Source organism: Drosophila teissieri, unplaced genomic scaffold (assembly GCF_016746235.2).
Source record: "Drosophila teissieri strain GT53w unplaced genomic scaffold, Prin_Dtei_1.1 Segkk10_quiver_pilon_scaf, whole genome shotgun sequence".
NCBI classification, from domain to species: domain Eukaryota; kingdom Metazoa; phylum Arthropoda; class Insecta; order Diptera; family Drosophilidae; genus Drosophila; species Drosophila teissieri.
The window spans coordinates 658121-684071 of record NW_025224980.1 but is presented as its reverse complement, the minus strand read 5'-3'; the positions used below and the strand labels follow the sequence as shown (position 1 = coordinate 684071).

General features: G+C 46.8%; 2 protein-coding genes and 1 pseudogene across 2 annotated transcripts; 1 reads left to right on the top strand and 2 right to left on the bottom strand.

The window, feature by feature from the left end:
- Window positions 1-1173: 1173 nt before the first annotated feature.
- LOC122625469 lies at window positions 1174-8623 on the bottom strand (annotated as a pseudogene).
- Window positions 8624-11680: 3057 nt separating this feature from the next.
- Window positions 11681-12241, top strand: LOC122625468. Its single transcript, XM_043805551.1, has one exon. The coding sequence runs from the start codon at window positions 11681-11683 to the stop codon at window positions 12239-12241; it is 561 nt and encodes a 186-aa protein (XP_043661486.1).
- Window positions 12242-20681: 8440 nt separating this feature from the next.
- On the bottom strand, window positions 20682-24080 carry LOC122625466. The gene is made up of 4 exons (XM_043805550.1): window positions 23967-24080; window positions 22652-23904; window positions 21321-22591; window positions 20682-20719 (listed from the first exon to the last, which is right to left on the bottom strand). The coding sequence occupies exons 1-4, from the start codon at window positions 24078-24080 to the stop codon at window positions 20682-20684; spliced, it is 2676 nt and encodes an 891-aa protein (XP_043661485.1).
- Window positions 24081-25951: the final 1871 nt, after the last annotated feature.

The following is a 25951-nucleotide window of genomic DNA, read 5'->3' as shown; positions in this document are numbered from 1 at the left end:
TAGCAGAAATTGGCCTTGCAGGATTTGAAGGACTTGAATTGCTGGAAAAGGGGTTGTTTCGGTGCAACAACGTGTGATGCCGGCCACGGCAAGTAAAACAATTGTGCGTGCTTTTGCACTCACGAAGCTGATGTCCCTTTGCAAAGCAGTTTAAGCATAACTGCTTCCGTTTAATGTAGGCTGACCGGTCGTCAACCGACATTTGGAGAAAACATACACGGACAGGATGGTTTTCCTTGTTGCACAAGTCGCAACTTTTTGATTTTGGAGCCCCTTTCGTCTCATAGGAATTTAGTTTTCTAGAGGGCCCCGGTTTGAGACGCGACCGCGACGACGAGCTAACCTGCTCGTGCATGTGGAGCAGCGTGTGGTGGGATCGGTCGCACTTCTTGCAACGATCACCACTTCGGCAGTCTCCCGTGGAATGCTCGTGAGCGAGGCAATTGGCGCAGTATTTGTTAATGAGGACTGCTCGCAGACGCTTTTCAGCGCTGAGCTTTAGGAACCTAGCGCACTTCCGAAGAGGATGGATACCGCGGCAGACTCGGCAACGGTAGGATTGAGTACCTCGGGTACGTCTGCTCTCCAAGGCACGAGCACTGCGTTCGTTTCGTTGACGAGGGGCCATGCTGCGGGTAGTTGAATGGCGAAAGGAGATCGAAAACGAAATGAAAAAAATGGATGATTAGTGATGGTGAACTACAACTAAGGACGAGAGGCGCGCCTTTTTATTGTGGAGATTCGGAAGACTCCGTCGGCAAGAGCACCACTTTTGCCACTGGACGTTTACCAACTCCACGTGCAGTACGGATATTTACTACACGGACGTTGCCGTCGGCTCCTGGGAAGACAGACTCAATTCTGCCGAGCCGCCACTCATTAGAGGGTAAGTTGTCGTCCTTGATGACGACCATGTCATCGATGCGGAGATTTTTGGACTGGGCCTGCCATTTAGTGCGCTTGTGGAGTTCTTTGAGGTACTCTTCTTTCCACCGCACACGGAACTGCTGATGGAGAGCCTTCAAATGCGGCCACCGATTAAGAATGGAATTCGTTTCTCCCTTTACTTCGGGTTCCACCGTGGACATAAAGGGTCCCCCGACAAGGAAATCACCTGGCGTCAGAGCCAGCAAATCTGTAGGATCCTCAGACATAGGAGAGAGCGGCCTGGAGTTAAGGCACGCTTCTATTTTTGCAAGAGCGTGGAGAGCTCTTCGAATGTGTACTTTTGTGTGGCAGTGCATTTGTAAAATAGCGTCTTAAAACTTTTTACGCCTGCTTCCCAAAGGCCTCCCATATGGGGTGCCCCCGGAGGAATAAATTGCCATTGCATCTCTTGATGACTATAGGCATTCGTCACTGACTATTTTACGGCTTGAAGGAAATCGCGGGAAAGCAGGGTGGCAGCGCCAACAAAGGTTTTGCCATTGCCTGACTGGACTTGACGTGGACACCCTCTTCTGGATACAAAACGAGGGAAAGCGGCAAGAAACTTATCGGTCGTTAAGTCAGATGTAGGCTCTAAATGGATGGCCTTGGTGGAGAAACAAACAAAAACTAACACATACCCCTTTGTGATAGGACATGCTCTTCCCTTATAGTTCTTTATATCGAACGGACCGGCGTAATCCATGCCAGTATACGTGAATGGTCGGGAGAACGATGCTCTTTCTTTGGGCAGGACAACCATCAGTTAACTTTGCAACCGCTTTTTGTGGATCACACATACCTTGCACGAATTTACTACTGCTTTTATCAGGTTCTTAATTCTCGGAATCCAGTATTTCGACCGGATGAGGCGCACCATTAACTGGTTACCACCATGGAGAGTTATGCGATGTGTGAAATTCGCAAGGAGGCGAGAAAGCAGGCCGTTATACGGAAGAATCACTGGATGCCGTTCATTGTATTGAAGGCTTTCGGAAGCCGCCACACGGCCGCACGCCCCGATCAGTCCTTGCGGATCTAGAAACGGGTTCATGCTTAGGATGGAACTTGAACTTGGCACTGGACGCTTTTCACTTAGGCAGTGATATTCCACAGGGAATTCTCTGCGCTGAGTGTTCGAAAATAAGAACCGCTCAGCGGCGGCGATTTCAGTGGCCAGCAAATGCACATCAGATGGAGATGTCTGCTTCCTGCACCGCTGTATGAAGCGATGAACATAAGCAAGGACCCGTAGGGCTTTCTCAAGCTTGGAAAAACGTGCCAACAACCCTTCAGAAAGAGCTTTTGCGAGATGGACTTTAAGAGCACGCTTCTCCAGGTCGGTCACCGGAGCGTTGTCGACCTGAGTTGGCCATTGGTTGCGTGGATTTTGCAACCAAGTCGGCCCGTGCCACCATAACTGGCTATCGGCTAGATCTTGGAGGGAAACTCCTCTACTTGCCAGGTCTGCTGGATTATGCTCAGATTAAACATGAGACCAATTCTCTGTTTTTGTGGCCTGGGCGATCTTCGTCACCCTATTGGCTACAAATGTGGTCCACTGGCACGCTGGCTTGCTTAACCATGCAAGCACTATTGTGGAGTCCGTCCAGCAGTAAAGTTCGGAGTTGATCGTAGGCATCTGCGGAATGATGGCTGCAGCCATTTCGGAAAGCAATAACGCTCCGCACAGCTCCAGTCTTGGGAGCGAAACCGATTTGACTGGTGCTACCCGGGTTTTCGCGGTTAGGAGTTGCACCATAATGGTGCTGCCCACTTCTACGCGGACATTTATTGCCGCCCCATAAGCCTTTTGCGATGCATCGCAAAAGCCATGATGCTCGACCTTGAAATCTGGATGAAACGAGAGCCAGCGTGGAATGCGTATCTGCTCTAAAACCGAATAACTTAGGAGAAAATTAAGCCATCGCTGAGAAAGCTCATTTGGAATGTTTTCGTCCCGCCCAAGCTCCTGTAGCCAAATCTCCTGCAGGAAAATTTTAGCTCGAACGATAAACGGCGCTAACCAGCCCGCAGGGTCGAACAATTTGGCAATTTGGGACAGGACTTGGCGTTTTGTAAAGGACGTTTCAATAGCCAACTCTGGTGGAACGAAGAAGAATTCGTCGGAGGTTGCCATCCAGTGCATTCTGCATCGATCTCGAGAAAATAAGTATTTAATAGATGGTCGCTCTGAATGGCCGCTAAAACTTCCTTTTGGTTGGAGGTCCATTTCCTCAATGGAAATCCGGCGGAATTCAGAGCGTCTCGGAGCTCTTGCACCTTGAGCTGAGCTTCTTCCGTGGAGTCCGCTCCGGCTAGAACATCATCCACATACATGAAATTTCGAATGATATTGCTAGCTTTGGGATGGCTGAGTTCTACGTCAGCTGCTAGCTGCTGCAGTACTCGGATGGCCAGGAAAGGCGCGCAATTGACTCCAAAGGTTATTGTTTTCAATTCGAAATCTCTGAGTTCCCCTCTATTGTTTCGGAAAAGTATTCGTTGGAATGGAGTGTGCTTCGGATCTACCCAGATCTGCCGATACATTTTTTCGATATCGGCGCTAAACACGTATCGGAAATAGCGCCACTTCAGAATTTGAATGGTCAAGTCGGACTGTAAGACAGGGCCAGCATGAAGGATATCATTTAAACTGGTACCATTCGATGAAGGGCTTGAGGCATTGAATACTACACGGAGTTTAGTAGTTTCGCTCTCCGGTTTTAAGACGGCGTGATGTGGCATATAATAGGCGTTGCAATCATGGGTAGGAAGAACTTGTCGCAGGTGCTCTAAGTCGAGATATTCCTGGATCACCGAATCGTCTCGCGAGGCCTTAAAACCTCATCTCTTTTTAGACGCTGCTCATTTCTTAAAAACTGAGCCAACGCGAAAGACCTGGAATGCCCTAGCCCGGAACCGATATGTTCTGGGTCGCGAAAAGGCAGAGTAACGACATATTTGCCGCACTCGTTTCTCGTGGTCGTTTGAAGGAAATTCTTCTCGCACATGGAGTCGGACTGTTTTACCAACTTTGTTGGTATATTCTCCACCTCCCAAAATGTTGTGAGTAGTTTTTCCAGTGAATTATCGTACGCGTGGGAGATCTGCGTCAAAAAGGAGGAAATTCTGCTTTGTGCTGAGGCTGACACTTGCCCAGTTAGTACCCAGCCAAAAATGGTCTCTTGCCCCAAGAGAGAGCCACAGATGTTGGTTTCTGCTTCACTCAGAAGCACCGAAGGCAGAATGTCGGCTCCGATAAAGACATCTATACACAAATTCCGCCAGTGGAAAATCGGGAAGATCCCGAAGGATATTTTGCGGAATTGGGTAGGAAGGCAGAGGACATAGGCCGTCGTCTCCAACTGCAACGCGGGCCTAGTCGGAGATCGGATTGTGAAACTGCAGAGCTTCTTGGACTGACCTGCTACTGTTTGGTTTAAGCCTGAGACTTGGGCTTGAGCCACCTGGAATGACAATCTAATTAGATTGAACAGTCGCTCGGTTATGAATGTTGCCTCTGATCCGGATTCGATCAGAAAACGGAGACATACACGGACAGGATGGTTTTCCTTGTTGCACAAGTCGAAACTTTTCGATTTTGGAGCCCCTTTCGTCTCATAGGAATTTAGTTTTCTAGAGGGCCCACTTGAGTTCATCGCTTTGGAGAGCGACTGACTTGGTACGGACGGTCTCACATCATCGATGGCCCTTAGGGTTCGATGACGTTCTGTTAGGAAGGTGTTCAGCTCTATTCATGTCGGGATGTCGGCTTTCATATGGAGCGACTGCTCCCATAAGGAGAGAGTTATCTTCGGGAGCTTGGATAAACACAGATATACCAGCAGGCAGTCCCAGTTCTCAATGTTGATGCCTGACATTTCTAAGGCAGTCAAGAAACCTTGAACAATACTTACAGTACCTTCAAGGCCGCCCCAGATTCCTGTGGTATCGACTGCACATTAAAAAGGATTTTTAATTGACTGTATACCAACAATCGTTTATTTTCGAAACGTTCTGTTAGGTTGTCCCACGCAGAGCGGAGACCCTCGTTGGTGAGAGGCGAAATCGAAACGATGGCATGCGCGTCGCCACTTGTTTTGGCATTTAAATGGAATAACTTTTCAACCGGAGTCAGCCGTGGATTATTGATATAAATGGCTCTGAAAAGATCCCGGAAAGTTGGCCAGCGAAGATAGTCGCCTGCGAAAACTTCTGTATCGCATAGCAATAACTGTATTTAGCCCTGAGAATAGGCATGTTGCCTGCTGCCGCTTCGCCTGCTGACACAAGGCACTCTGAGCAAATGTCTAATTCCTTTTCAACCTTGTCCCATAGAGTTCGGACTTGGTCGCGACGGACGCTAAGCATCGTGACGGTTGGAGCTGCGGATTCCCGAGTGTTAATCTGAGCCTCAAATTCGCTAAAGCGGTCAGAACCCGAAATGAATTTGGCTAGCGCTTTTTCGGAGGCAGCCATATTTTTCGCTGTGCGCTGTACTGTGGCTTTGGATGGAGTAGCACAGTCGTCGGAAATCTGCGCAGGCGTTTTCACCGAAATGCTTGGAAATCTTGGACTCTTGGGCCCTTGTGGTAAAAAAATAGACCTGGGTTTGTCAGCGGACAATTTCTTCTTATCGTCCCGATGGGCATAATCGAAGAAATGCGAAATGGAAAGTAAGCGGTTTTGGAGCACGGTCACACTTTTGAAAATGTGGACAGATTCCTTAGACTGCACTTAATAAATTTAAGCTTGCCGCCGTGAACGGTATAAAGCAGCGGAAAAAGACCGTATAGGATGTAACGGTTGAGAAAGTGGTGTAAAATTTACGAAGTGGAAACGCCGTAGTTTCGACTAATTGGACAGCTGACTCGGAGTGAACAGCGAATTGTATAAATGACCGGTGATTTATGGTAATTAGGTCCACCTGAACCTGTTGGAACACTTGGAATTTGGAACACGGTGAAAAAAAATGGTTATTAGAACGTAGAAAATTTGATTTTATTGTTTACCACTGGAAACGCAGAAATTGGAATGGTGGAATTGGAATCTTTTCTCCGCGTTGTAAGTACTTCTAAAAACAAACACAAAATAATATCCAAGCAATACAGAAAAAACAAGAGAGAACGCTTTAGTCGAGTTCCCCGACTATCTGATACCCGTTACTCAGCTATTCAAAGTGCGAAGGAGAGTCTTCAGCACATACAGTTTTGGGCGGTTTTGTGGGCGTTAGAGTGGGCGTGGCAAAAAGTTTTTTGGCAAATCGATAGAAATTTACAAGACTAATACAAAAATGAAAAAATATCAAAACATTTTTCAAAAGTGTGCGCGTGGCATTAGAGTGGGCGTGGCTGCGTCTATGTCCCTGGAGTCTGTATGCTTAGTCTCAACTTTCTAGCTTTTGTAGTTCCTGAGATCTCGACGTTCATACGGACGGACAGACGGACATGGCCAAATCGACTCGGCTACTGATCCTGATCAAGAATATATATACTTTACATGGTCGGAAAAGCTTCCTTCTGCCTGTTACATACTTTTCAACGAATCTAGTATACCCTTTTACTCTACGAGTAACGGGTATAAATATTTGTCGGGTGAACGACTTATATTTGGCGGTCGTATTATTTATCTATGGATAAAAAAATTATTGTCTTGTAGTTTTTAAAATTTTTTTTGAAAATTTAAAAAAATAATTAAATAAATATTAAAAATTTATTTGTTAAAAAAGAAAAAGCCGCTTTTAATTTATTGCTCGGAAATTGATTTGGAAATTTATGGGAAAAGTTGATGGAAAACAAAACGCCTTTTCCGCGTCGGCACTTGGAAAAAATTTTATTTGTGGTTTGGATTTGCCGACGGGAAACAATTTACACTTTTGTATATGCTTAAAAGGAATGCAGATAATATGCGCAATGTCGGTAATATATGTGGATGTAATATATGCAATGTATATGTGATATATGTGGATGTAATATATGTAATGTATGTGGATGTTGCATATGTTGATGTTATTATACCCGTTACTCGTAGAGTAAAAGGGTATACTAGATTCGTTGAAAAGTATGTAACAGGCAGAAGGAAGCGTTTCCGACCATATAAAGTATATATATTCTTGATCAGGATCAGTAGCTGAGTCGATCTGGCCATGTCCGTCTGTCCGTCCGTCTGTCCGTCCGTCTGTCCGTCCGTCTGTCCGTCTGTCCGTCCGTCTGTCCGTATGAACGTCGAGATCTCAGGAACTACGAAAGCTAGAAAGTTGAGATAAAACATACGGACTCCAGGGACATAGACGCAGCGCAAGTTTGTCGATTAATGTTGCCACGCCCACTCTAACGACCACAAACCGCCCAAAACTGCCACGTCCACACTTTTGAAAATTGTTTTGATATTTTTTCATTTTTGTATTAGTGTTGTAAATTTCTAACGATTTGCCAAAAAACTTTTTGCCACGCCCACTATAACGCCCACAAACCGCCCAAAGCTGCCACACCCACACTTTTGAAAAATGTTTCGATATTTTTTCATTTTTGTATTAGTCTTGTAAATTTCTAACGATTTGCCAAAAAACTTTTTGCCACGCCCACTGTAACGCCCACAAACCGCCCAAAGCTGCCAAGCCCACACTTTTGAAAAATGTTTTGATATTTTTTCATTTTTGTATTAGTCTTGTAATATTCTATCGATTTGCCAAAAAACTTTTTGCCACGCCCACTCTAACGCCCTCAAACCGAAAAAAACTGTCAGTGTTGAAGATTCTCCTTCGCACTTCCACTAGCTGAGTAACGGGTATCAGATAGTCGGGGAACTCGACTATAGCGTTCTCTCTTGTTTATGTATGTAACTGCGGTAATGTTTAATTATTTTATTTGAATGCAGGGTATGTGTTTTTTTTTTTTGTATTCTTCGATAGCAATTGTATTAGTGGACTGCGGAGTTAAAGAAAAATGTGTTGCGAAAGAATTGCTTGGTTGACACAGTGAACGAACAGAATTTTTGCCACTTTTGGCAGAGCTTTGGACTTAGAAATGTTCACTGAACTTGGCACAAATTATTTTCACTTTTTCACATTTGGAATTTTGCACTTTTCGGACTGGATGAATATTTAAATATTATATATTCGGAAATTTGGACTTAGAAATTTTCACGAATGAGGGTGAAAGGAGTTCGGTGGGTAATATGGCGGCGCCCGTAGAAATGAATAAGTACTTTTCTTTAATTGCCTTTTGTCGGAGAAATCCGTTAGATTTGACAATATATCTTACAGCAAATTGAACGAAATTGGATTTTCGAACCTTTTGCTGCAGACCGGCAATTAAATGGAATGGAAATTTTGTACTTATCTTGTAATTTGTTCGCTGGTGGACAAACTTGAAAATCCAGGTGATCTGGCTCGAATGGATCAAAATGTTGGGTGTGATGGGGGTTGCTGTCCTGGAATTTTCCAAATCGGCTGAAATAGAAAACACTCGAAAGGGCGAAGGGCCTTATGACACTTACAGAGCACAATTCAAAGCTGTTTGACAGCCTTGAAGACTCCACGACTCCTCGACTCCAGTCGAGGCTTGGGATTGCCTCTTGGTGTTTATGATGTCCGCAAAGCTTCCCAAAACCACACTATTCTTGTGGGAGCAATCACAACAAGGCCGAATTTCCAACTTGGAATGAGATGGATGCGTTCCTAACCGAGCGCCATCGCACTCTGGAGGCCGTCGACGAAGTCCGGCCTAGCGTTTCGGGGCAATTTCCGCCGAGATCGGCAACTGCGAGCGCCCCACTGCGCAGGCTCAACTCATATGAGACCAGTGTGGCTTCCGCTCCCAAGGGGTGTGATCTCTGTTCCAGGGATAACCACTCTATTCGCTTATGTCCACGGTTCCTCGAAATGGATGTGAATCGCTCTGACTACATCAAAGGAAGGCAGATCTGCCTAAAGTGTTTCGCACGAGGGCACCAGCAACGGGATTGCACTAGTGCCCACAGCTGCTTCACATGCCACAGCCGGCATCACACCCTCCTGCACCCCTGTAAACCATTTGCGACCGCTCCAAGTTCGTGTGCGACAGCCAGGACTCGGGCCGCACCTATTCCACAAGGCAAGGGCGCCTCAGAGGATACCTCAGATGTGCAAGTATGCTTCGCTTCCGGTTCAAGAGCCGTTCTACTGGGCACTGCCCTTATCAACGTGTGCCATCCGGGGTGCAACTTCCAAGCGCGAGCCCTGATTGACCCTGAGTCCGAAGCAACCTTCATTACAGAACGGCTGTTCAACTTAATCAGGCTTCCTTTCAAGACTATCCAAGCCCAATTGTCTGGCCTAAACCAAACCCTGACCGGTAACCTCACTAAGGTGTGTAATTTTTCGATTCGATCGCCTTCCAGACCTGGGGTACAGTTAGAGACCTCAGCCTATGTTCTTTCGCACCTGTCCGGAAATCTGCCCTCGGTTCAAATCCCACAAGATCTTCTTAAGGATCTTCCGGACATCCCCCTTGCGGACCCTAAGTTCTTTGAGAGCTCCCAGATTGATGTCTTGATAGGAGCAGACATTCTTCCGTCTATTCTCCTCGGCAACTGCAAAATAAACTTTTTTGGATCTCTTTGCGGCCAGGAAACCATTTTTGGTTGGGTGTTGACAGGCCCAGTCTATTTGGAAGACCCCGGAGGGTGTCCGCCTTCTCCACGCGAGTTACCTGCGCCCTCGAGGACTCGCTGGACCAGCTCCTCACCAAATTCTGGGAGGTGGAGGAAGTGTCCATACAGACTGTCTCCAAGTCTGATTCGTTTTGCGAACATAATTTCGTAATTTCGTTCGTGGCAAGTATGTTGTGACGCTCCCCTTGCGCGACCCCGCGCACAAGGGTTCCGAGCTAGCATCTTCACGATCCTTTGCTCTGGCTCAGTTCCTTCGCAACGAGCAGCGGCTGAAAAGGGATCCCTTACTCAAAGCCCAGTATGACGCTGTGATCCAAGAATACCTTGACTTACGTCACATGGCCGAGGTTTCTACGACGTGCCGTTCCGCCACGTACTATCTTCCACATCATGCAGTTCTCAAACCCGAAAATACAACCACTAAAGTGCGGGTAGTTTTCAATGCTTCTAGCCCTTCCGCAAACGGACCTGTCTTAATGACATCCTTTACGCGGGTCCGGTCTTACAGTCCGACCAAACTATTCAAATCCTAAAGTGGTGATACTTTAAGTTCGTCTTTAATGCCGACATCGAGAAGATGTACCGGCAGATGGGTAGACCCCAAGCATACTCCTGTCCAGCGCATTCTGTTTCGCAATTCCGATGGGGAAATCGGCGACTACGAACTAAAGGCGGTCACCTTTGGGATCAATTGTGCTCCATTCCTGGCGATACGGGTCCTACAACAGCTCGCCGACGACGAAGAGTCGAGGTATCCGAAGGCGAGTCAGATTATCCGACATTTCATGTACGTCGACGACGTGCTCGCTGGTGCAGACTCAAAAACGGATGCGGAAGCAGCCATCCGAGAGTTTCAGGGTTCCTGGGCCCTGGGTTCAGCAGGGTTCCTACTTAGGAAGTAGACGTCCAATAGCAAGGCGATTTTGGCAGACATAAGTTTTTCTTCACTCCCTCAGAATTGACCTCGGGGTCGTCGTTCTCGAAGCGTCAAGTCCTTTCCCAAATTGCCAAGTTATTCGATCCAGCCTGCTGGCTAGCCCCCTTCATTGTTCTAGCAAAGATGTTTATGCAGGACATTTGGCTCCAGGATCTAGGCTGGGACGATGTCCTCCCTCAAGAATTCGGCGCTCGATCAGATCCGCATTCCCCGCTGGGTCGCATTCCGACCACACTTGAAGATAGAACATCATGGGTTCCATTTATGCCATTTATGTCCGAGTTGAGGTCGGGTCCACGGTAGCGGTGAACTTGCTTGTTGGACGGATACCACCATTGTTCTCGCCTGGTTGCACAGGCCAGCGTGACATTGGACAACATTCGTGGCTAATCGGGTCACAGGAATCACTCAGTTCACGGAGGTGGAGAAATGGGCAGATGGGAGAAATATCCGCTCCGAGCATAATCCGGCTGATCTCGCTAGCCAGGGTGTAGGGCTTCAATACCTCGCGGACAGTCGGCTGTGGTGGCATGGTCCTGCCTGGTTGCAAGGGCCGCGTTGCGAGTGGCCCACTCAAGGCAATGTCTCCCCCGAGACAGAACTCGAGAAGCGAGCAATCAAGGTCCATGTTGCGAAGGCCCCCCCCGGAAGATATTCTTGAGCGTTTTTTTCCTTCAACTAGGCGTTGCGAGTCCTCGCATACGTTCGTCGTTTTATACAGCGCGCGCGAAAGATTAAGGCTTCGTTTGAGAACCACTTGACGTCTACTGAGATAGCGTCAGCCGAACGTCTCCTAATTTCCGTCAGCAACGCAGGCATTTCACCCTTGAGATTGGCTGCTTAAGCCAATGCATCCAGTCCTCTTCAAAACTTGAACCCGTTTCTCGATTCTCAAGAGCTTACCCGGCTTGCTGCCGGGTTACAGCCTCCGACCTTCTCCAATATGACGAACGGCATCCGGTAATCCTTCCGTAAAGCTGCCATCTGTCTTGACTCCTCGTCCATTAAACTCATCGCATAACGCTGCACGGCGGTAATCAATTGATGATCCGTCTGCTCCGTTCCGAATTTTGAATTCCGAAGGTGAGGAATTTGGTCAAGTCCGTTATCAATTCGTGCAAGGTATGCGTCATTCACAAAAAGAAGTTGCAAACTCAACTCATGGGAAGGTTACCCAAGGAACGGACGTCCTTCTCGCGTCCCTTCACCCATACCGGTATGGACTATGCCGGACCCTTCGACATCAAAAACTACACCGGACGAGCCTGCATTATTACAAAGGGGTATGTGTTGGTGTTTGTGTGCTTCACCACTAAGGCCCGTTTTGTATTCCGAAGAGGATGCCCCCGTCAAGTTCAGTCGAACAATGGAAAGACATTTGTGGGTGCGGCGGCCCAACTCTCCCGCGATTTTGTCCAAGCACACAAAAGGCCTGTGACGGGTGCCTTTAGTCACCAGCCGCTGCTTTGGGAATTCATTCCTCCGGGGGACCCCCACATGGGAGGCTTGTGGGAGGCCGGCGTCAAGAGTTTCAAGACTCTGTTTTACAAGACTACGGCCACGCGTAAATACACATTCGAAGAGTTGTCCACGCTTTTGGCAAGGATCGAAGCGTGCTTGAATTCGCGTCCACTCGCGCCAATGTCCGAAGATTCCGCGGAACTGTTGGTACTTACGCCTGGACACTTTCTTGTTGGAAGGCCCCTTTCTCACAATGGTTGAACCCGAGATAAAGGGGGGGCAACACCTGAAGGCTCTCCTTCAGCAATTTCGTCTGCGATGGAAGGAAGAGTACATTAAAGAACTCCATAAGAGAAACAAGTGGCGAATCCCTACTAGAGTCCTCAGTGTCGGGGCTATGGTGGTTGTCAAGGAAGACAACCTTCCGTCCAATGAGTGGCGATTAGGCCGAATTGTCGCGGTGTTTCCAGGATCCGACGGCCATGTTCGTGTGTTCGACATCCGCACTGCGAGGGGGCTCATCAAACGTCCCATAGCAAAGGTCGTCCTTCTTCCGATGGAAGCAGCCGGCTGCCCTCAATAATCAGGAGCCTGTATACTCCAATGTTCCTCGTCACTGTGCTGTTTTGTAGATTGTTCCAATCCGTAGTTTTACCAGTACTGATTTCCGCTTCTCTCTCCGTCCTATTCCTCCAGTCATATTAAGCACGATGTCTCCACGTCCGCGCAGCGCCACCGCATTGGAAAGCAGATGTGCTCAAGGTACCATCTACGTTGGTAGTCTGCAGTGGGATCCATCCGTAACGGAAATGGCGCCGATTTATTCGCTGAAACGTGCGGGCAGGATCACCACACGCTGCTGCACCTCTTCGAACGCCAGACGCGTCAGAAGGCGCGCCGGTCGCAGAACCACAGCCCGCGGAGCTCTTCGCCTCTCGTCCGCCACTCCACGGTGGCCCCCGGCCGCTCCTCGACTCTCGTCCGCCGCTCCTCGTCGTTCTTCAGCCGCTCGTCGGCGTACGCCCGGCGCTATTCGTCGACTTTCAGCCACTCATCGGCCCCCGTCCGCCACACCACGGCGTTCCTCAGCCTCTCACGAGGATGCGTCCGTTGCGCCTAGGCAGTTCTCCGGACTCCCGTCGGAGTAGCGCGGCCTCCGCTCCGTCGCTGTCGTCCCGGTTGCAGCTACACAGTGTCAAACTGCTATCGACTGCTCTGGTGGGGATTAATACCGGAACTCAGGTCTTCGACACGGCGGCACTCATCGCGACGCGTCGCTGGCGACAGCGTTCAGACTGCCAACTATCAGAGCACTGTTTTTGGATGGGTCGTGTCCGGAGCCTGCCACCAGCCATAGCAAGGACCATGTTGCAACCCGGTTGATTGCAAGGGGGGGCGGAATGTTAATGTGAGGGGCCACTGTGCGCACAGAGCTTTCGCTCTCGTCCGCGCTCGCCCCTCTTGTCCGCGCTGACGCTCTCGCTCTCATCCGAGCACGCACTCTCCAAACTCCGCGGTCGGCCGCCGTCGATCACCCGAGCCCGCTTTAGCGAAGTAAAGTGGGTAAGATCGCCGCTCTAGTTTTAAGCTCGAACTTTAGTCTCATGAATGCAGCTGAATAAAGCAGAACTTATACCCACGACGCCCCCGCTTCTTTATTCTTCCTCTTCGACCCCTGGGTGATGTTTTTCGACTTCAGATCTGCGCCGAGGGATATATCGCCAACAGCCTGCCGCTTATTCTTGGAGGACGGATCGGCCCCCTACAATCATATATATGTCGGGTTATTGATGCCAGAAGCCTCGTCGTCCTTCCGTCCGTTCATATCGGCGTCACTCATAATGATTTTCAATAGTCAATTGGTAAAGCTACGCGCGTTTAACGAGTCCACTTGCGTCTACTTTGGCTTCTCAACGGTTAATGTGTCGTTTCGTACAGACTGCTTTTTGTCTTCTCAATTTTTTGACATTCCCTTTTCATTATGTCTCTTTCTCACTCTAATTCAAGTAGCGCAAGTGGCCACGTTCAGCAACAGCTTTATCGCTCTCATTCTAGGAGAGTCCCGTTTATAGATAATTCATCTACTCATCCTTACACATTGACAATGAATAGGAACACGCATAACAGCAGAAGGAACATGGAGAAGATGTAAATAGCGACTAAGCGCATACACATTATTTTCCCCCCGACACGGCCATTCTGACATTTACACGTCCTCGTGTAAGCTTTTGATACCGAGATACCAGGGTACCAAGATCACATCATCATCCCTTCTCAATACTATTCAATTTCAATTTTGAGTTTATTACATTTTATTACATTTCATTGTTGCTGAGATAACTTATTCTATTTTCAAATTCAGTTTCATCGATCAGTAATACATTAGTTTACAACTTATCTGAGCATTATCATTTACCGCTTACTAGTATCGATCTTCCGCCAGTTTACACACACTTGATTATTGATTCAATGCCAACTCATCGTCTCTCCTGGACGGATCTCGCTTGTTACAGATATCTCTTCGTCTCGCTAGACGGATAACTCTTTATTACTTATTCATCGTCTCACCTAGACGGAAAACTCACAATTCATCGTCTCACATAGACGGATAACTCGCAATTCTTCGTCTCACCTAGACGGATATCTCTCGTTCACAAAAGAACTCATTGGCGAGATTTTCTCTTCATTCAACTATTTCTTTATATTCTCGTTTAACTCATTAGGCATTTCCGTATCCGGCATTTTTCGTAAATCTTCATGACAATACTTGAACGATCGGTTACTCGTCAACGACTTTAGCGTATACCTGTCACCCTCTAATACTTCAGTTACCAAAAACGGACCTTTGAATTTCGGATCTAACTTGGTTTGGTGCCTTTCTTCATTTTTTAATAGCACATAGTCACCTACGTGGTATTTGTCAACGGCTGCCTTACTGCTATCAAATCTGGATTTGTCGTAAGACGCTAAGGAATTCATATTTTCTGTCGCCTGCGCTCTAACAGTTGCTAAATCTATTTCACATTCGGTCTCACATGAGGGAACTAACCCAAGGGGTCGAGCCTGTTTACCAATCAACATCTCCAACGGACTTGCCTCAGTGGCACGAGAAATTGTACAATTCAGTGCAAGCTGGACTTCGCCAAGTGCATCCTGCCACGATCGTTGACTTGATTCTACCACTGACAGCAAATTTTTCAGTACACTCATGACCCGTTCCACTTGCCCATTTGCGCGGCTCATTCCCGTAGCAATCAAGTGAAGTTGAACTTTCTGCGATGCGCAAAACTCTGAAAACTTGGAGCTAGCGAAACATCTGCCCTGGTCAGCGATAACGCGATCTGGTACTCCGAATAAGGATACGGAAGATTTCATAGCGTTGACACAGCTTTCGGCATCTATCTTTAAGGTGTGATATAGATAAACAAACTTTGTATAGGCATCGATCTGAACAATAAGATATTCCTTCATATCGCTCTTGCCACTTAATTTTCCCGTTATATCTATATGAATGGTGTGCCACGGTATACTTGTCTTCGGAATAGACTGAAGTTCCGCCTGAACCTTCCCAGACGATGATTTCACGGACCGACAAGTAATACAGTTTGAAACAAATTTCCGGACATACTTGTTCATTTTAGCGAACCAATAATACTGGTACACTTTATCGAGTGTCTTTTGCCATCCCAAATGCATTATTGACTCATGTACCTGGTTAATTACTGACCATTTGAAAGTTCCTCAGCCTCTCACGAGGATGCGTCCGTTGCGCCTAGGCAGTTCTCCGGACTCCCGTCCGAGTAGCGCGGCCTCCGCTCCGTCGCTGTCGTCCCGGTTGCAGCTACACAGTGTCAAACTGCTATCGACTGCTCTGGTGGGGATTAATACCGGAACTCAGGTCTTCGACACGGCGGCACTCATCGCGACGCGTCGCTGGCGACAGCGTTCAGACTGCCAACTATCAGAGCACTGTTTTTGGATGGGTCGTGTCCGGAGCCTGCCACCAGCCATAGCAAGGACCATGTTGCAACCCGGTTGATTGCAAGGGGGGGCGGAATGTTAATGTGAGGGGCCACTGTGCGCACAGAGCTTTCGCTCTCGTCCGCGCTCGCCCCTCTTGTCCGCGCTGACGCTCTCGCTCTCATCCGAGCACGCACTCTCCAAACTCCGCGGTCGGCCGCCGTCGATCACCCGAGCCCGCTTTAGCGAAGTAAAGTGGGTAAGATCGCCGCTCTAGTTTTAAGCTCGAACTTTAGTCTCATGAATGCAGCTGAATAAAGCAGAACTTATACCCACGACGCCCCCGCTTCTTTATTCTTCCTCTTCGACCCCTGGGTGATGTTTTTCGACTTCAGATCTGCGCCGAGGGATATATCGCCAACAGCCTGCCGCTTATTCTTGGAGGACGGATCGGCCCCCTACAATCATATATATGTCGGGTTATTGATGCCAGAAGCCTCGTCGTCCTTCCGTCCGTTCATATCGGCGTCACTCATAATGATTTTCAATAGTCAATTGGTAAAGCTGCGCGCGTTTAACGAGTCCACTTGCGTCTACTTTGGCTTCTCAACGGTTAATGTGTCGTTTCGTACAGACTGCTTTTTGTCTTCTCAATTTTTTGACATTCCCTTTTCATTATGTCTCTTTCTCACTCTAATTCAAGTAGCGCAAGTGGCCACGTTCAGCAACAGCTTTATCGCTCTCATTCTAGGAGAGTCCCGTTTATAGGTAATTCATCTACTCATCCTTACACATTGACAATGAATAGGAACACGCATAACAGCAGAAGGAACATGGAGAAGATGTAAATAGCGACTAAGCGCATACACATTATTTTCCCCCCGACACGGCCATTCTGACATTTACACGTCCTCGTGTAAGCTTTTGATACCGAGATACCAGGGTACCAAGATCACATCATCATCCCTTCTCAATACTATTCAATTTCAATTTTGAGTTTATTACATTTTATTACATTTCATTGTTGCTGAGATAACTTATTCTATTTTCAAATTCAGTTTCATCGATCAGTAATACATTAGTTTACAACTTATCTGAGCATTATCATTTACCGATTACTAGTATCGATCTTCCGCCAGTTTACACACACTTGAAAACTTGGAGCTAGCGAAACATCTGCCCTTGTCAGCGATAACGCGATCTGGTACTCCGAATAAGGATACGGAAGATTTCATAGCGTTGACACAGCTTTCGGCATCTATCTTTAAGGTGTGATATAGATAAACAAACTTTGTATAGGCATCGATCTGAACAATAAGATATTCCTTCATATCGCTCTTGCCACTTAATTTTCCCGTTATATCTATATGAATGGTGTGCCACGGTATACTTGTCTTCGGAATAGACTGAAGTTCCGCCTGAACCTTCCCAGACGATGATTTCACGGACCGACAAGTAATACAGTTTGAAACAAATTTCCGGACATACTTGTTCATTTTAGCGAACCAATAATACTGGTACACTTTATCGAGTGTCTTTTGCCATCCCAAATGCATTATTGACTCATGTACCTGGTTAATTACTGACCATTTGAAAGCTCTGGGTACAACTGGTAAATAACTTGTTCTACCTAGTCTTTGGATATAATACGCCTTTTCGCAGATCATACGTTTTGGCTAGGTTTTCGGCCAACTCATCTGACTCCAACTTGTCTAATCGTTGCTCAGCAAGAAGCCAAGTACTTGAAATTTCGGACAGATTTACTCGTTTTTCAGGAATCTTGTTCATTGACAGAATGTGTTCGGATGGTAAAGGATTTCTTGATAGGAAATCGACGTGAGCCATACGCTTACCCTCTCTATATTGAATTTCAAAATTAAACGATTGTAAGTAGGCCCACCAGCGGTGAACTCTGGGTGTTAAATCTACTTTTGTGCGAGAAGCTTTTAACGAATTGCAGTCGGTATAGACAACGAACTCACGACCAATTAGGTAATGGCGAAAATGTTTAACGGCTTTTACTACTGCCAAGGTTTCAAGCTCGTAAGAGTGATAAATAGATTCAACAGAGGTAGTTGTTTTGTTGAAGTACTCGATTACATGGGGTTTACCTTCTATACGGTGTAAAAGTATCGCTCCATATCCACAGGCACTTGCATCAGTGTGCAACTCTATAGGATATTGCGGGTCGAAAATTACCAGAACAGGCTCATTTGTGAGGATCGTCACAACTTTGAGTCTGATCTCTTCTAGCTCAGCACTCCACGTAATCTTGCCGTTACCGGACGAAAGTGAATACAAAGGTTTCATAAGTTGAGAGAATCCAGGAACGAATTTGCGAAAGTACGATGAATTGTCTAACGCCAGAGACAGTTTGAGGAGGAGGCAAAGAGCTTAATGATGCTATCTTTCGCACATTCGGGCGAATCTCCCCAGCTCGCACTTCATAACCCAAATACTGGACCATTGTTTTAAGAAAACTACATTTACCAAGATTAAAGGTAAAACCAGCCTTTGTAAGAACATCCAAAACAGTTGTAAGCCTTTCCAAAGCCAATTCCTTGGTTGGCGATACTACCATTATATCGTCCATGTAAACTATTACAAAAGAATTAGCAAGGTCACCAAGTGCATTTATGACTGCGCGCTGGAAAACAAATGGCGCATTTTTGAGGCCAAAAGGCATTGTAAGAAATTCAAATTGACCATCTGGGGTCACAAATGCAGTATATTCCACGGATTCAGGGTGAATCGGGATTTGGTGGAAGCCACTCGCCATATCTAAGCATGTGAAATATTTTGCTCCGCGAAGTCTAGCAATTTGATCGCTAATAAGCGGTAAGGGGTATTTATCCGAAATCGTGTTTGAATTCAGCTCTCTAAAATCGACGCCATTCTTCTTTTTGACGAGCAACATGGGGCTAGCAAAGGGAGAACAACTTGGGCGAACAATATTACACCTTATCAATTCGCTCACTTGCATACGCACTACTTCTCTTTCTTCGGGACTAAGTCTGTAAGGTCGGCGCTGGACAGTTTTAGTTGGATCAATTAAACGGATTTTCATTTCACCTGTATTTACTCGGGTATGAGGTATCCCATTGGTAAATGAAGTCGAGTGTTTTTCAAGTAGTTCGATTAATTTAGCTTTCTCATTGTCGACTAATTCGGTGTAGATATCGAACAAGGTAAACGATCGCTCAGCAACGGAACAATTATTAACAGTTTTTGATTTTACTACTTTAAAATTATCGGATGTCAAAATTACATAAAAGCCTTGTTTGAGTATCTCTCGCCCTATCAGAATATCACTCCTCAATTGCTCATTCGGGACTACATGAAATAATATTTCCATAATGTTTTCGTTTATAATAACCTCACTCAAGATTTGCAATGTACTGCATACACTACCACCACCAATACCTTTTATCATTACAATATTGTTTATACGTTTACCAGATAACTTATTACTAATGTCGTCTTTAATAAGGGAGCACTCTGCACCGGAATCGAAGCAAATTGGGTAGATCTCACCTCGTTGATGCAAATTTCCCTTTGGTTCAGCCACACAACATTGGTTAACAGTCTTCTGTTGAGTAACATCTTGCTTGACTGCACTTCCGTTTTTCGGGCACTGGTTGGAGAAATGTCCCAATTGGCCGCACCGATTGCACGTGACATTTGATTTTTCACGCTGCGGTTTCGTCTCTCTATCTTGTCGCATTTTACTTCGGCATTCAGCAATTCGATGTCCCGGCTTTGAACAGAAGTGACATACAACTGGCGATGCCTTATGGTTCTTCTGGTTAGGTCCAAGGTTGTCATCTCGAGCATGTCGCTTCTTGTCGAACGTAAACGCACATTTACGTGCGCACATTGGATGTGAAGAGAACGCGTTGCAAACGACTGTCAATGTTTGCCATATGCGCCAGAACAGTTGTAAAGGCAATTTCTTCTATTCCCATATTTCCCCACTTCGTAGTCAGCGTCGTCACCAACCGACTCCCATATACCGCGTAACATTCGGCGCCACTCGGGCGGCTGTTGAGTAAATTCAAAAACGTAGCGGCCGGCGTCTCTTCGGTTTCAAAGCGCTGCAGAAATAATTCCTGAAACTCTCGCCAAGTCATACCATGGTACGATATTTGTGTGAGCCACTGAGATGCACTTCCTTCCATACAGTCGCTAAGTGCCATGATCAATTTACTTCCTTGAAGGGGTTGCTCAGACAGAATTATATCGGTTGTTGAACACCACTTTGCTGCCTCAACGCATGCAGCTTCAGGGTTAAATTTGGGTAGCTTAACTTCATAGCTAGGTTGCCGGCGTCACTTGCATGATTTTTACGAGTTCAGCCAAATTCCGATTTTGCATTTCGACCACTGCACGCCACTGCTCCTCAGAAAATGCAGGATGGGGCACAGATCCCACTTCTAATGTCGGGTTATTGATGCCAGAAGCCTCGTCGTCCTTCCGTCCGTTCATATCGGCGTCACTCATAATGATTTTCAATAGTCAATTGGTAAAGCTGCGCGCGTTTAACGAGTCCACTTGCGTCTACTTTGGCTTCTCAACGGTTAATGTGTCGTTTCGTACAGACTGCTTTTTGTCTTCTCAATTTTTTTACATTCCCTTTTCATTATGTCTCTTTCTCACTCTAATTCAAGTAGCGCAAGTGGCCACGTTCAGCAACAGCTTTATCGCTCTCATTCTAGGAGAGTCCCGTTTATAGATAATTCATCTACTCATCCTCACACATTGACAATGAATAGGAACACACTTAACAGCAGAAGGAACATGGAGAAGATGTAAATAGCGACTAAGCGCATACACATTATTTTCCCCCCGACATATATATATTACCTCCACAAATCCACATTCACTTATATTGTCCGCCGCTAAACTGCTGTTTTTTTGTTTCCCTTCAGAATTTCCAAATTATTGAGTTATATAAATTATAAACAGCATAAATTTCATGTGCAGAAACTGCACCTATTAAAATAACTAAATATACATTGTTCATAAATAAACCCGCCAGTGTTACTGTTTAATTTGATTTATTGGTTAATTTCAGACACTTAATATTAATTGGTTCGACACCGATGCGTACGTTTTCTTGCAGATCAAAAATGTGACTAACTTAAGCTTTGGCTGTACTCACGCCATACGATTAAACTAGCATAAGACGTAAACAAGTTACAGTTAGAAGGGAGTCAGAAGTTTGGAAAAGTACTGGGCAAGCTCGCGGACAATTACAGCGGTGCGATGCTTACATTGATTCCGCTGATAAGCTCCGCTGAAGCTGCAGACAAATGATAATGTAAACAAAGATAAAGGGTGACTTGTTCGCGCATACAGGGTGTCTCGTTCCCAAACATACCGGCCCCCCTGAACGGTTGTTCATTGGCAAAGAATCCTGCTAGTTCCTCATCTTTGGCTTGTTGAATGGCCAGACGTCTCATGTCATCCAAAGTTTGCTTGCCTCCATGAAATGTAGTTCCGTTGTCCGAATACAGGTCAGTAGGCTTCGCTCGGCGGGCAATGAATCGTTGAAAGGCTGCGATGAAAGCCTGTGTAGTTAGCTCACTAACAATCTCGATGTGAAGTGCCTTTGTAGTGAGGCACACGAAAATAGAAAACCATGCCTTTCCGATGCGTGGAGTTCTTCCTTTTGATTCCTTGATTGCGATCGGTCCAGCGTAGTCCAGCCCTGTGTGTTGAAAGCAGCGGCTAGCTTGAACTCGAGGAATTGGTAGCTCTCCCATGATCTGGTTGCTTGTGCCCTTTCGTTGAAGAAAACAGGACTTGCATTGGAAGACTGCCTTTCTGACGAGATTGCGGGCTCCCAGAATCCAGTACTGTTGACAAAGATTGGTGAACGTTGCATCAACTCCAGTGTGCAGATAGGAGACATGAAAATGTCGAACCAGCAGTCCAGCTAGTGGTGTATCTTTAGGTATCAGAATCGGGTGCTTGGCGTTGTAGTTGAGTGTAGATTGCTCGATTCTCCCACCGACTCGCATTACTCCATAATCATCCAGAAACGGAGAAAACCGGATAAGATGCGATTTAGCGTTAAGCTGGCGTCGATTCTCTAGCTGCGCATATTCTCTGGCAAAGGATTTTTGTTGCACATGTCGAATAAGTCGGCGCTGTGCGTCCAGCAACTCTTCAGACGTAAGAAATGGTGCCGAATTCCTATGATGAGATCGAAGAGTGTGAATAAATCGATGACAGTAGCTAGATACCCTTATAAGACGCGTCCAGGTTGAGAATTTGTGGATGAGTAACTCGTGTATACTTTCATCAGGAAAGTTATGTAGAGTCGTGGGCTTTATGGCTCGTTCTTCGGTGTTGACATCGAAACTTGAAGATACGCTGAACTTGCTAGTAGAAGGTGGCCACTCGGAGGTAGGTGAGGCCAGCCAGGACGGACCTTTCCACCACAGTCTATGCTCCAGAAGCTTTGACGGATGAAGTCCTCGGGAAGCACAATCAGCAGGATTGTCTTCCGTGCGAACATGGTTCCAGCAGCTACGGGGAAAGTCGCTCAATATCTCAGAAGTTCGGTTGCAGACGTAGGTGTTCCACCGTCGAGGGGGAGCTGAAAGCCAGTGTAGCACAATTTCTGAATCTGTCCAGCAGCTCGTGCTGAAAAGAGGAATTGTTAGTGATGTTTTGACAATAGAAAGCAATCGAGATAGAAGTAACGCAGCGTTTAGCTTCAAACGTGGAATTGATACGGGCTTGATCGGGGCCACCCGTGTTTTGGCGGCAACCAGAGTTACTTGAAAGCTGCATCCAACTGCAACTCGAGCGTAAACTACCGCACCGAAGGCGTGCGAGGATGCGTCGGCGAATCCGTGTAGTTGAACATCTCGAAATGGTGACGCAATATACCGTGGTACTTGGCATTGCGTAAGTGCTGGCAAATCCTCTACTAAGGCTCTCCAGCGCGTACGTAGACTTTCAGGAATGGGGTCGTCCCACTGCAGGACACTTGTCCAGCTTTCTTTAAAGATTAGCTTGAGTAGAACTGTGACCGGCGCTACCAGTCCAAGCGGATCATAAATTCTTGATAGCTGAGACAAGAGTTCTCTTTTCGTCGGAGAAATGGTCGCATCGCATCCCTTTAGGTTGAGATACAGAACGTCCTTCCCAGGGTTCCATTGGATACCAAGAACTTTGACAGGTGAATCCGCAGCTGATTTGTTGAGGAGCTGGATAGGTTCAAAACATCTATCTTCCTCTGGTAATGATTTCAGAAGACGCCAACTATTAGAACTCCATTTGCGTAGCTTGAATTTTCCCTTATCCAAGAGGGCTATAAGCTCGTCCTTGAGAATCATAAGCTCCTCGAATGTGTTGGCGCCTGTAGGGATATCGTCCACATAGGCATCGTGCAAAAGAGCGTGAGCTGCTGCAGGGTATTCATGGCCATGGTCGTCGGCAAGTTGCTTTAGAACTCGAACAGCCAGAAATGGTGACGGTGCCAATCCGTAGGTAACCGTCAGCAGGCGAAAATGAAGCGGAGGTTCATTCTCAGTCTGGCGCCAAACAATGCGCTGAAAATTGGTGTGTGGCTTAAAGATTTTAATGCCTCGAAACATCTTTTCGACATCTGCGCATAAAACATATCGGTGCTGCCGGAAGCGTAGACAAACGCCAAGAAGATTGCGTTGAATCGGTGGACCAATATGTAGTCTGTCATTGAGCGATACTCCAGAGCTGTCCTTTCCTGATCCATCAAAAACTACACGACATTTGGTAGTCAGACTGTCCAGTTTGATGACAGCGTGGTGCGGCAAATAGAAGCAGGTGTCTGGGGACTCCTCAACCTGACCCGAGGTCAGTTGTTCCATATGTGCACGTTGCAAGTAGTCGTCCAGGGAAGCTTCGTACTGCTGCTTCAATTCTGGATACCGACGAAATTTGCGTTCCAGCGAGAAGAAGCGATTGATGGCCTGTGCAAGGTCGAATCAATAGGCGGTGCCTTCTCCTTGGAGGGATACTCGACGACGTACACCCCGTCCGTCGAGCGCTTGTGTGTGGCAGCAAAATGACGCTCTGTGGGATCGCTGGCGTCCAGGAGAGCCTGGTTAGGCTGAATGCTGTCCATCTCCATGAATGAACGAACCATCGTGTCTAGATCCGCGTGATGAGTAACCGCAGAAGTAGGGTGATCATCGAATGCAGAGTAAGAGCCTGCAAGAATCCAACCAAATACAGTATTGAGAGCGATAGGAAAGTCGTTACCAAAGTGTTTCCGATCTCCTGTGTATAGAGACCGAAGTTGATCCGATCCAACAATGACATCGATTGCTCCAGGTGTGCAGAACGTTGGGTCTGCCAAAGGAAGCTCGCAGATTTGCCTCCACGTAGAGGATGAGGTGTCAATAACTTAGGCAGGAAGTGATGAAGTCAGCGAGTTGAGAATGAACGAGACCAATTCGACAGTTTGGCCCGAATGACGAGAGCGCAGCTTGATATGTGCGCGTCCTCGGGTAACGCCCGCGCTGTTGGCGGCGAGACCGAGAATAGAAATCCGTGCGTGCGTTCGACGCACGCCTATTCGCTGAACAAATGATTCCGATGCCAAAGTTATTGTAGATCCAGTGTCCAGGAGCAGCCTGCAGGTTGTAGTGTTTCCCCAGGCGTCGATGACGTCAGCAAGGATGGTTGGCAACAGAGTCTGAGAACCAGCCGCCGGAATATTCTCCAGAGTATGATGCGTTAAGTTGTTTTCCGCGGGAGTCTCGCTTCCCAAGCGATGACTCTCTCGAGCTAGCGGTTGATTGTGGCCAATTGTAGATCCCGCATGTGAGACTGCTGGTCGATCGCGGCTGTCAACACTTGCTGTGTCAATGTTGTTGCCATTTTGAATTGGCTGCGACGAGCCATGAACCAAAGTATGATGCTTGCGGCGGCAGATCCGACAAGTATGCCTCGATGTACAGTTGCCCACCATATGAGCCGGGCTGAGGCAATTGAAACAGAGCTTTCTTGATTTGAGGAAGTCTCGGCGAGATGCAATGTGGACACTTAAACAGTTGGTGATTCTGCTGGCACGATGTGCACTTTGGCTTTTCCCGTCTTGGATGCGTGTCTGCGTGGTGCGTTGTAGCTGCGCGTCGAGCTTGGGTTGATCGAGTTAAGTTAAAAGCCTCCAACGTATCGCAGCGTGATGTGAGAAATTTCAGGAATCGGTTGATGGTCACACCTTTTTCTTCGGATTCTGCGCACTGAGCCCAGGCTTGGCGGGTATCGCTATCTAATTTTGAAAGTAAAATGAAAATTAGCCAGGGATCCCTCTCTTCGCAATTATGAGCTCGTAGACCACGAATAACTTCGTCTGCACCATCGGCAATTTTCCGCACTGTGCCGATATTTGAATTTATAGCACTCGGAAGGCTCATGAAACTGTTTAAGAACGATCGAATAATTAGCGATTGTTTGTTATATCGCTGTTCCAGCCGATCCCATGCTTCCCGATAGTTGTCATTAGTAACTGGAATATGTTTAACTAATGCAAGCGCGTCTCCGGCAAGGTACGATTTTAAATAATGAAATCGTTGGCAATCCGTCAAGCTCGAATTGGAAGCAATCGATCCAATAAACATGTCCGAAAAATGTTTCCAGTCCTCATAATTTCCAGAAAAAGTCGGAAGTTTAATTCGCTCGAACTGAAAATCGACATGACTTCTCTGGGATGTGTCTGCGGCTTGAACTGTGGCATCAACACTGTTTGAGGTGACATCCCGTCTCAACTCCTCCAAAGTATTGCTGAGAATAGCGTGTGTAGCATAATGTTTGTGCTCATATGCGTCAAAATCCTCGTCAGGGTTCTCCCAATCGGCTTCCGATTTAAATGCATACAGCTCTTCCGAGAGCCGTACGAACCGCAACTAATTTTCCTGCAGTTGCGCCAGGCGGACAACTATTGTTTGCACTGAATGAATGTCATCAACAAATTTTAAGGCATTATTATGCGCACGAGTAATTTGGCTTTTG